This window comes from Trichechus manatus, unplaced genomic scaffold, assembly GCF_000243295.1.
Source record: "Trichechus manatus latirostris isolate Lorelei unplaced genomic scaffold, TriManLat1.0 scaffold00113, whole genome shotgun sequence".
In the NCBI taxonomy this organism is placed as follows: Eukaryota; Metazoa; Chordata; class Mammalia; order Sirenia; family Trichechidae; genus Trichechus; species Trichechus manatus.
Window position 1 is genome coordinate 7457040 of NW_004444049.1, and position 12556 is coordinate 7469595.

The window sequence follows — 12556 nt, forward strand, 5'->3', positions numbered from 1 at the left end:
TTTTGCTATTGTGAACAATGCTGCCATGAACATAGGTGTGCATATGTCTATTTGAGTGAGGAAAATCGTACTATTTTATGCTCCCATCAGAATGTATAAGAGTTCCAGATCTCAAATCCTTTTCTATAATTGGTATTGTCAGTCTTTTAAACTTTAGCCATCCTCATGGGCAAGTTATGGTATCTCCTTGTGGTTTTAATTTACCTTTCCCTGATAAGTCATAATGTGGGAGTATTTTCATATAATTATTGGCCCTGTGAATATCCTTTTTTTGTGAAGTGCCTGTTCAAAGTCTTTTGCCTATTATTATTTAAATTGAATTGTTTGTATTTTTCTTACCGGCTTTTGTATTGATTTTGGATATGAGTCCTTGGGTGTAGGTATTGTGACTATTTTCTCCTAGTCTATGGCTTGTCTTTTTACTCTCTAGATGGTGTCTTTTAATGAACATCAATTCTTAATTTTAATGAAGTCCAATTTGTCATCATTTTCTTTTATGGTTAGTGTTTTTGTATCCTTTTTAAGAACTTTTTGCTCTCCCCATGTTCAAAAAAGTATTTGTAACTATTTTTTATCTCTGTACGAACATAGGTGATGCCATGGAGTGCGAAAAGCCTGGTCCAGTGCAGGTTGTTTGTGTTCACAAAGACCAACATTCCTTTGAATTAGAAGAGAAAGCCTTGGCCAGCGTCCTGTTGCAGGACCACATCCGAGATCTTGATGTGGTGGTGCTGTCAGTGGCTGGTGCCTTCCGAAAGGGCAAGTCCTTCTTTCTGGACTTTATGCTACGATACTTATATTTTCAGGTAAGGTAGAATTATTTCATTTCAGAAGATGAGACTTTTTATGTACAAATGAGCAAAATAATAATGTATACGTTTGCTCAAAATAATAATTATACATTTGCTCATTTAAGATTTACTAGAAATTTCTTATTTCTCTTGCAGAAGGAAGGTGGCCATTCTAGTTGGTTGGGAGACCCAGAAGAACCATTAACGGGATTTTCATGGCGAGGAGGCTCTGACCCGGAAACCACTGGGATTCAAATCTGGAGTGAAGTTTTCACTGTGGAGAAGCCAGGTGGAAAAAAGGTAAGAAAGAAAAAGAATTAACAACTTAACAAAAAACAACAAGAAAATGAGAATTTTTATGTGTACTGTGTTAATCTAATTAAATAATTTTTATCAAAGTGACAGAAGTGCATGGTTGATAAAAATAATATATGAGTATAGTTTAAACAGACATATAGTACCATAGAGCTTTTAACAATAAGTGTAATGTGCCCTATTGACAATGGCCTTTGCTTTCAACTTTTTTAGATGTTAATTCTGCTCTTTACCTTACTCCTGTCTTGGTGGCATAGACCTGGCTTCTGTTGTTTTGGGAGCTAAACTGGGAAAGGATGCTAGGGAATCTCACTGTTTAGAAGGCAGGCATTCACTTTCTCCCACAACTGTCAATAGGGCATCTTACCTTGCACTCTAATAACCTACAGTCCTAGTAACCTACAGTTGCAGAGCCTCTGTGGTTCAGCCTCTCCGTAAACTCTTAGGGTCGAGAGGGCCAAGTCATGTTTCTCCTAAAGAGCAGCAGGGGACTTGGGGGTATGACAGTTCCTTACACAGACATGAACTCTTCTGATTTTAGCTGCGTACTACACGCATGCCTTCCCAGCCCTTTGTGCCTCTAATTTCTGAGGCTTTCCAGGGTTTAAGGTTTTGAATGCCCCCCCTTCAGGCTTCAGTCTCAGCTTTTTCCTAAATGCTAAGTTGGTCAGTATTTTGAAAGCTGGAGAAAGATGCCCAACACTTGACTACTGTTTTCTCATCTTCTATTCTTTTTCGTCATGAATTTGTGCCTTTTAAATTCTTTTATATTTCTCTTTTTGTAAGGTTTTAGGAAGAAGGTATGTTGGAAAACCCTCTCGTTTTTTTCCTATGCATGTATACACAATACAAAAAAATATGCAACAAAATGGGGATGTTAATACTTTTTTTTTTCCCTAAAGAATAAGGAGAATAAGGAGTTATATTGAAATATAACATTGGAAACTTTTTCATGGAAAAGATCTTTAGATATCATTTTATTCAACCTTTTAATTTTTTAATATCTTTATTGAGGTATAATTGACATTCCACTTTTCTTCTCCCAGCTTTTATGCTCTTTTGCCATACATTTTACCTTAATAACATTGTTTTTAGTTTTGTTTAAACAGTCAGTTTTAACAATCACTTTGAAAGACAAATAATGATAAAAAAGTTAAATGTTTGCCCTTGCAGTTACAATTAATTATGCTCTTTATTCCTTTTTGTCAGTCCATATTTTCATCTGGTCTGCCTGAAGGACTTCCTTTAATATATCTTGTAGTGTTGGTCTGCTGGTAGTGAATTCTTTCTTCCTTCATATATTGGAAAAAGTCTTTTTATTTATTTATTTCTATTGTTGTGCTTTAAGTGAAAGTTTACAATTCCAGTTGAGTGTCTCGTTCAAAAATTTATACATACATTGTTTTGTGACCCTGCTTGCTCTCCCTATACTGTGACAGCACTCTTCCTTTCCACCCCAGATTTCCCGTGTCCATTCAACTAGCTCCTGAGCTTCTCTGCCTTCTTATCTCACCTCTGGACAGGAGCTGCCCATTTAGTCTCATGTACCTTCTTGAACTGAGAAGCATAGTCTTCATGAGTATCATTTTATGTCCAGTCTAATCTTTGTCTGAAGAGTTGGCCTTGGGAATAGTTTTAGTTTTGGGCTAATAGAGAACCCGGGTTCCACGTCTTCCAGGGTCCCGCCAGTCTCAATCAAACCATTAAGTCTGGTCTTTTTACTAGAATTTGAGTTCTGTACCCCACTTTTCCCCTGCTCCATCAGGGACTCTCTGTTGTGTTCCTTGTCAGGGCGGTCATTGTGGTAGTCGGGCACCATCTAGTTCTTCTGGTCTCAGGCTGATGAAGTCTCTGGTTTATGTGGCCCTTTCTGTCTCTTGAGCTAATACTTATGTCTATGGTGTTCTTCATACTCCTTTACTCCAGGTAGGTTGGGACCAGTTGATGCATCTTAGATGGCCACTTGCTAGCTTTTAAGACCCCAGATGCCACTCACCAAAGTGGGATGCAGAACATTTTCTTAAACTTTGTTATGCCAGTTGACCTAGATGTCCCCTGAAAGCATGGTCCCCAGATCCCCGCCCCTGCTACTCTGTCCCTCGAAGCGTTTGGTTGTATTCAGGAAACTTCTTAGCTTTGGTTTAGTCTAGTTGTGCTGACTTCTCCAGTAGTGTATGCTGTCCTTCCTTTCACCTAAGGTAATTCTTGTCTACTTTCTAGTTAGTGAATACCCCCTCCCTCCGTCCCCACCTTCGTAACCATCAAAGAACGTTGTCTTCTGTGTTTAAACGTTTTCTTGAGTTCTTATTACAGTGGTCTTATACAATATTTGTCCTTTTGCCACTGACAGAGTTCACTCAGCATAATACCTTCCAGATTCCTCCATATTATGTTTCGCAGATTCATCGTTGTTCTTTATCACTGCGTAGTATTCCATTGTGTGAATATACAGTAATTTGTCCATTCATCTGTCGATGGACACCTAGGTTGTTTTCATCTGCTATCGTGAACAGCGCTGCAGTGAACATGGGTGTGCATATATCCATTCGTGTGACGGCTCTTAGTTCTCTAGGATATATTCCAAGGAGTGGGATTGCTGGATCGTATGGTACTTCTGTTTCTAGCTTTTTAAGGAAGCGCCAAATTGATTTCCAAAGTGGTTGTACCATTTTACATTCCCACTAACAGTGTATAAGTGTTCCAGTCTCTCACAGCCTCTCCAACATTTATTATTTGGTGTTTTTTGGATTAGTGCTAGCCTTGTTGGGGTGAGATTGTATCTCATTGTACGGAAAATGTCTTTTATTTCATGTTTGTTTTGGAAAATATTTTTGCTGGGTATAGACTTCTGGGTTGACAGTTTTTCTTTCAGTACTTTAAAGATGTTGCTCCACTGGTTTTGCTGACATTGTTTCTGATGAGAAATCTGCTGTTACTCTTATATTTGATTTTCTGTGTATGTCTTTTTTATCTGGCTTCTTTTAAGATTTCTTCTTCATCACTGTATTTGAGAAATTTCATTATGTTGTGTCTTGGTGTAGTTCTCTTTATGTTTCTTGAAAACCATTATTCAAATATTTTTTGTCCCCCATCCTCTTTGGGGACCCCTATCACACAGCTCATTGATGCTGTGTTAATTTTTTTTTAGTTAATAGACTTTATTTTTTAGAGCAGTTTAGGTTTACAGAAAAGTTGAGCAGAAAGTTTATAGAGTTCCCAAATACTCCTTCTCCCCCTGCCCACGGTTTCCCCTATTATTAACATCTTGCAATGATGTGGTGCATTGGTTTCAATTGATCAATCAATATTGATACATTATTATTAGTAACTAAAGTCCATAGGTTGCATAAAGGTTTACTCTTTGTGTTCTACAGTTCTGTTAGTTTTGACAAATGCCTAATGTCGTGTGTACATCATTGGTGTCATACAGAATAGTTTCACTGCCCTAAAAATACCCTGTGCTCTACCTATTCATCCCTCACCTGCAATGAACCCCTGATAACTACTGATATTTTTACTGTTGCTATAGTTTTGCAATGTCCAGAATATCATATAGTTAGAATCATACAGTAAGTAGCCTTTTCAGACTGGCCTCTTTCAGTTAGCAGTATGTATTTAAGATTCCTCCATGTCTTTTTGTGGCTTGAAAGCGTATTTCTTTTTATCAGTAAGTAATATTCCATTGTATGGATGTAGCACATTTTTTTTATCCATTCACCTATTGAAGGATATCGTGATTGCTTCCAGTTTTTGGCAGTTATGAACAGAGTTGCTGTTAACATTTGTGTGCAGGTTTTTGTGTGGACATATGTTTCCAACTCATGTGAGTAAGTACCTAGGAGTGCAATTGCTGGCATATGGCAGGACTTTGTGTAGCTTTGTAAGAAACTGCCGAATTGTCTTCCAAAGTGGCTGTACCATTTTTGCATTCTCACAAGCAATCAATAAGAGTTACTGTTGTTCCATACCCTCACCAGCATTTGGTGGTCAGTGTTTTGGATTTTAGCCATTCAGAAATGTGTTGTGGTATCTAATTATTGTTTTAATTTTCAATTCCCTAATGACATATGATGTTGAGCATCTTTTCATATGCTTATTTGCCATCTCTGTCTTTTTTGGTGAGATGTCTGTTCAGAGCTCTTGCCCACTTTTTAATTGAGTTTGTTTTCTTATTGAGTTTTAAGAGTTTTCTGTATATTTTGGATACAAATCCTTTATCAGGTATGTGTTTTGTAAATATTTTCTGCAGGTCTGTGGCTTGTCTTTTCATTCTCTTGAATATGTTCATTTTTTTAGTTCTTATTTTTCTCTGTTTCCTTTTGAACAGTTTCTATTGCTAGGTCTTCAAAATAGCTGTTCTTTCTTCTGCTATGCCTAATCTGCTGTTAATCTGTCCAATGTATTTTTTGTTGCAGACATTGTAATTTTCATCTCTAGAAGTTCAATTTGAGTATTTTTATATCTTTTAAGTCACTACTTAACTTTTTGAACATATGGAGTACAGTTACATTGAACACTTTTTAATATTGTCTGTTAACATCTGTGTCAGTTTGAAGTTGATTTTGTATGTCAATTCTGAGTTGATTTTGATTGATTTTTCTCCTCATCTGAGTCATATTTTCCTGCTCTGCATGCCTGCAATTTTTTTTTAATTATGCTTTAAATGAAAATTTACAATTCAAGTTAGTTTCTTATACAAAAATTGACACACACATTGCTATGTGGCCCTAATTGCTTTCCCTATACTGTGACAGCACACTCCTCTTTTCCACCCTGGATTTCCCGTGTCCATTCAGCCAGCTCCTGACCCTCTCTGCCTTCTTATCTATGCCTGCAAATTTTTGATTGAATGACAGGCATGTGAATTTTACCTTGTTTGTTGCTGCATATTTTTGTATTTCTATAAATATTCCTATAAAGAGTACAGTACACATAAAAATTTAGTTTCGACTTTATGTATGTGTACATTTGGTCATGATGTAAAATGTACTTCTTACTGTGGGTTCCAGTCAAAAGGATTAGAAAGCCACATCCAAAATCAACCCAAACCTGTTGCCATCAAGTTGATTCCAACTCATAGTGACCCTGAAGGACAGAGTAGAACTTGACAGGGTAGAAACTGATAGGGTTTCCAAGGCTGTAGTCTTTTACGGAAGCAGACTACCACATCTTTCTCCCATGGAGCAACTGGTGAGTTCAAACCACTGACCTTTCCGTTAACAACCAAGCCCTTAACCACTGTACCACCAGGGCAAGAAAGCCACATAGAAGTGGCCAGTTTCAACGCTTTCTAGATACTGCCAAATTGTTGCTGAAAGTGGTTATGGCAGTTTACTATTTCACCACAGCGCATCAGAATGTCATTTCCTCCCAACTGTCCAGCACACTGTTGTTGTTATTGTTGTTAGGTGCCCTGAATTCAGTTCCGACTCATACTGACTCTACGTACAACAAAATGAAACACTGCCTGGCCCTGCACTGTCCTCACAATCATTGTTATGTTTGAGCCCATTGTTGCAGTCATTGTGTCGGTCCATCTCATTGAGGGTTGTCCTTTTTCCCTGACCCTCTGCTTTACCAAGCATGATATCCTTCTCCAGGGACTGGTCCCTCCTGATGACATGTACAAAGTATGTGAGATGAAGTATTGCCATCCTCGCTTCTAAGGCGCATTCTGGCTGTACTTCTTCCAAGACAGATTTGTTTGTTCTGGCGGTCCGTGGTATATTCAATATTTTTTGCCAACACCATAATTGAACTGCATCGGTTCTTCTTCAGTCTGTCTTATTCATTGTCCAGCTTTCACAAGCATATGAGGCGATTGAAAACACCATGGCTTTGGTCTGGCGCATCTTAGTCCTCAAAGTGACATTTTTGCTTTTTAACACTTTAAAGAGGTCTTTTGCAGCAGATTTGCCTAATGCAATACATTGTTTGATTTCATGACTGCTGCTTCCATGGGTGTTGATTGTGGATCTGAGTAAAATGAAATCCTTTACAACTTCAGTCTTTTCTCTGTTTATCATGATGTTGCTTATTGGTCCATTTGTGAGGATTTTTGTTTTCTTTATGTTGAGGCGCAATCCATACTAAAGTCTGTAGTCTTTGATCTTCATCAGTAAGCACTTTAATCCTCTTTGCTTTCAGCAAGGAGGGCATGTCATCACATATTGCAGATTGTTAATGAGTCTTCCTTCAATCCTGATGCCCCATTCTTCTTCATATAATCCAGTTTCTCAGGTTATTTCCTTAGCATACAGATTGAAAATAAGTATGGTGAAAGGATATAACCCTGACACACAACTTTCCTGATTTTGAACCACGCAGTATCCCCTTGTTCTGTTCAAATGACTGCCTCTTGATCTATGTACAGGTTCCTTATGAGCACAGTTAAGTGTTCTGGAATTCCCATTCTTCTCAATGTTATCCATAATTTGTTATGATCCACACAGTCAATAAAACACAGGTAAACATCTTCCAGTGTTCTGCTTTCAGCCAAGATCCATCTGACATCAGCAGTGATATCCCTCCTTCTGTGTCCTCTTCTGAATCCAGTGTGAATTTCTGGCAGTTCCCTGTCAGTATACTGCTGCAGCTATTTTTGAATTATCTTCAGCAAAATTTTACTTGCATGTGATATTAATGATGTTTGATAATTTCTGCATTCTGTTGGATCACCTTTCTTTGGACTGCGCACAAATATGGATCTCTTTTCAGTCAGTTGGCCAGGTAGGTATCTTCCAAATTTCTTGGCATAGACGAGTGAGCACTTCCAGCACTGCATCCATTTGTTGAAACATCTCACTTGGTATTCCACCAGTTCCTGGAGCCTTGTTTTTCCCTGATGCCTTCAGTGCAGCTTCGACTTCTTTCGGTTCTGTCGGTTCTTGGTCATATGTTGCCTCCTGAAATGGTTGAACATCAACCAATTCTTTTTGGTACAGTGACTCTGCTTATTTCTTCGATCTTCTTTTGATGCATCCTGCGTTGTTCAATATTTGACCCATAGAATCCTTGAAAATTGCAACTTGAGGCTTGAGTTTTTTCTTCAGTTCTTTTATCTTGAGAAATGCCAAGTGTCTTCTTTCCTTTTGATTTTCTATCTCCAGGTCTTTTCACATTTCATTATAGTTTTTTACTCTGTCTTTTTGAGCCGCTCTTTGAGATCTTCCATTCAGCTCTTTTACTTCATCATTTCTTTCATTCGTGTTAGCTATGTTCAAGAGCAAGTTTCAGAGTCTCTTCTGACATCCATTTAGGTCTTTTCTTTCTCTCCTGTCTTTTTAATGACCTTTTGCTTTCTTCATGTATGACGTCCTTGATGTCACCCCACAAGTTGTCTGGTCTTCGGTCATTAGTGTTCAGCACATCAGATCTGTTCTTGAGATGGTCTCTAAATACAGGTGGGATATACTCAAGGTCGTACTTTGGCTCTCGTGGACTTGTTCTAATTTTCTTCAGTTTCAACTTGAACTTGCATATGAGCAGTTGATGGTCTGTTCCACAGTCAGCCCCTGGCCTTGTTCTGACTGATAATATTGAGCTTTTCCGTTGTCTCTTTCCACAGACATAGTCTATTTGATTCCTGTGTATTACATCTGGCGAGGTCCATATGTATAGTTGCCATTTATGTTGGTGAAAAAAGGTATTTGCAATGAAGAAGTCATTGGTTATCTGTCATTAGTGTTCAAAGCATCAAATCTATTCTTGAGATGGTCTCTAAGTACAGGTGGGATATATTGAAGGTTGTTTTTCAGTTCTCGGTCTTCAGTCATTAGTGTTGAATGCATCAAATCTATTCTTGAGATGGTCTCTAAATTCAGGTGGGATATACTGAAGGTTGTATTTTGACTCTTGCACACTTGTTTTAATTTTCTTCAGCTTCAACTTGAACTTGCAGATGAGCAGTTGGTGGTCTGTTCTCCAGTCTGCCCCTGGCCTTGTTCTGACTGATGATATTGAGCTTCTGCATCATTTCTTTCCACAAATGTAGTCAATTTGATTCCTGTTTATCTATCTGGCAAGGTCCATGTATATAGTCACCTTTTATGTTGTTGAAAAAAAGTATTTGCAGTGAAATCATTGGTCTTGCAGAATTGTATCATATGATCTCCAGCATCATTTCTATCACCAAGGCCATATTTTCCAGCCACTGATCCTTCTCCTTTGTTTCCAACTTTCGCATTCCAATCACCAGTAATTATCAGTGCATGTTGATTGCATGTTTGATTAATTCAGACTGCAGAAGTTGGTAAAAATCTTCAATTTCTTCATCTTTGGCCTTAGTGATTGGTGTGTAAATTTGAATAATAGTTGTGTTAATTGGTCTTCCATGTAGGCATATGGACATTATCCTATCACTGACAGCATTATACTTCAGGATGGATCTTGAAATGTTCTTTTTGAAGATGAATGCAATGCCATTCCTCTTCAATTTGTCTTTCCTGGCATAGTAGACCATATGGTTGTCCATTTCAGAATGGCCAGTAACAGTCCATTTTAGCTCAGTAAGCCTAAGACATCGATCTTTATGAGTTCCATTTTTTTTGATGACTTATAGTTTTCCTAGATTCATACTTTGTTCGTTCCATGTTCCAATCATTAATGGATGTTTGCAGCTCTTTCTTCTCATTTTGAGTTGTGCCACATCAGCAAATGAAGGTCCCGAAAGCTTTACTCCATCCATGTCAGCAAGATCCATTTCCACTTTGAGGAGGCAACTCTTCTACTGTCATATTTTGAGTGCCTTCCAACCTGAGGGGCCCATCTTCCAGCACTGTATCAGACAATGTTCCACTGCTATTTATAAGGTTTTCCCTTGCCAGTTTTTCCAGAAGTATACCATCAGATCCTTCTTCCTGGTCTGTCTTCGTCTGGAAGCTCTGCTGAAACCTGTCCACCATGGATGACCCTGCTGGTATTTGAAATACGGGTGGCATAGCTTCCAGCATCACTGCAACACGCAAGCCGCCACAGTACAGCAGACTGACAGATGAGTGGTGGTCCAGAGCATTATCTAAGTATATATATGCCTCTTGTTTTTCAAAGACCTTCTTTTTGATATTTCCCCTATTTAGCTTCATTTTTATAGTTAGCAAATACATGCCATGATAAGCTCTTTTTAAAAAATTGAGATATAATTCACATGCCATAAAATTCACCCTTTTTAAGTGTCCAGTTCATTAGTTTTTAGTATACTTACAAGGCTATGCAACCATCACCACCAACTAATTCCAGACCATTTTCATCACCCCAAATAGAAACTCTGTATCCATTGACAGTCATCTCCATTCTCCCTTTCTGCCAGCCCGCCGCAACCACTAATCTACTTTCCTTCTCCATGGCTGTATCTGCCTATTCTGGATGTTTCATAAAAATGGAATTATGCTGTATGGGTCTTTTGTGTCTGAGGCCCTCCACCCCAGCCCTGTGCCCTCAAAGGCCCATTTATGATGTACCATGCATTAGTATTTCACTCTCTTCTATGACTGAATAATATTCCATTGATGGACATAATCACACTTGCTTATCTGTTCATCAGTTGATAGACATTTGAGTTGTTTCCACTTTTTGGCTATTATGAATAATGCTGTTATGAACATTTGTGAACATATGTTTTTTATTCTCTTGGGTACATACCTCGGAGTGGAGTTTCTAGGTCACATGATAACTCCTTGTCTAACCTTTAGAGGAACTGCCAGACTACCACCCTACATTCTCACCAGCAATGCACGAGGCTCTACTCTCTCCACATTCTTGCCAACACCTGATACTGTCTGTCTTTTTTATTGTAGCCATCCTAGTGGGTGTGAAGTGATATCTCATTGTGGTTGGATTTGTATTACCTTAATGCCTAATGATATTGAGCATCATTTCATGTATATACGTGTATATATCTTCTTTGGAAAACTCCACGTCCTTTGTGCATTTTTTGTCTTTTTATTGTTAATGTTGTAGAAGTTCTTTATATATTCTGGATCCTTGATCTTTATTAGATACATCTTTTTTTTTTTTTTTTCTTTTTTAACAACTTTGTTGAGATATAATTTACATAGCATAAAATTCACTTGTTTTAGATGGACAGTCAAAGGATCACCACAGTCCAATTTTAGAACATTTCTTTCACCCCAGTGAGATCAATCCTGTACATTTGCAGTCACCTCCCACTCCTACCCCATGCCTCAGTGATCTGCTAACCTATTTTCTGTTTCTATAGATTTGTCTTTTCTGAATATTTGATATGAGTGGATTCATACAATACGTTTTTCAATTGCAATAAAACACATTGGGAAAAATGCCCAAGGTGTATGTATTTGGTTCAGTGAATTATTACAAAATAAATACCCAGGCTCCATGGAAGCACCCTTGTGCCCTCTCTCCTGTCACTATCTCATCTCTCTTCCTCAAAGGTACCTTCTTATCGTTATGGAGCAGTTCTACTCTGTCCTATAGGGTCACTATGAGTCGGAATCAACTCGACAGCAATGGGTTCGGTTTGGTTTGGGACCTGGGTTTGGATCTTTGCTCTACCACTTACTAGCTTTTTTCCAAGACTTTGGATCAATTACTAGAACTCTGAATACAGTTGCATTTTCTGTTAAATGGGATTAAAAATTATACTTTACAAGGTTGATGTGAATATTTGTTGAGATAGGCTTATACAGTGCTTGACACAGACGGGGCAGAGTAAAGTTCCCACTAAGTATTAACTAACAGCATGGTGTGATAACAATAATCGTAATTATGCAAGTGGTGTGATAATCTCCCTCCAGCTCATCCAACACACCACTAGTAGATTAATATTCCTGAGGTACATGTCTTCTCATCCATTCACTGATGAAACATACATGTTTTATCCCACAGGCATTTAATATGAGGCATTGTACTAGGGGGCTGGAACAAAGAGATGAATAAGATATGGTTCCCTTTAGCAAGAGGCTTACAGTAGATCCTTCATTTTAAGAAACTTTCATTAACCCCTAATTGTCTTTGGAACTCATTAGAAAGCCCTCATATTTCAGGTCCTACTCAGTATGCCCTCTAGCTGGCAATTTGTCCTCATCTTCTACCGCTATTTCCTCTGAGAGAGACAAATTTAATTAATTATTGTTCCTCAAATGATCTTAAAGCTTCTCCATTTTTATGTGCAGGTATATACGTTTATTTGCTCCTTCCTCCCTGTCTTAAGATCTCCAACCCATTCACCAAGTGTTATTTCATCCTTTACTAAATCCTGTAACTGAATGCAAACTTTGATTTCTCCGGATCCCTCTAGTTTCACTGGACATTTCTATTGGTACTTCCTTTATTCAACCTTCTGATTTAATTATGTATTTGTATTGTTTTCTGATTGTCAATATTTTATTATACTTCAGGTGAAGGCTTACAGAACAAATAGTTTCTCATGAAACAGTAGTACACATGTTGTTTTATGACATTGGTTAACAACC

At 38.0% G+C, this 12556-nt stretch overlaps 1 protein-coding gene across 1 annotated transcript in view; it reads left to right on the plus strand.

The window, feature by feature from the left end:
- ATL3 (atlastin GTPase 3) overlaps window positions 1–12556 on the plus strand; it is a 53260-nt gene that overhangs the window by 16388 nt on the left and 24316 nt on the right. The window contains exons 2-3 of the mRNA XM_004383813.3: window positions 592–806; window positions 948–1091. Of these exons, the coding sequence (XP_004383870.1) occupies window positions 592–806; window positions 948–1091 (359 nt within the window). The remainder of the gene's footprint in view (window positions 1–591; window positions 807–947; window positions 1092–12556) is intronic.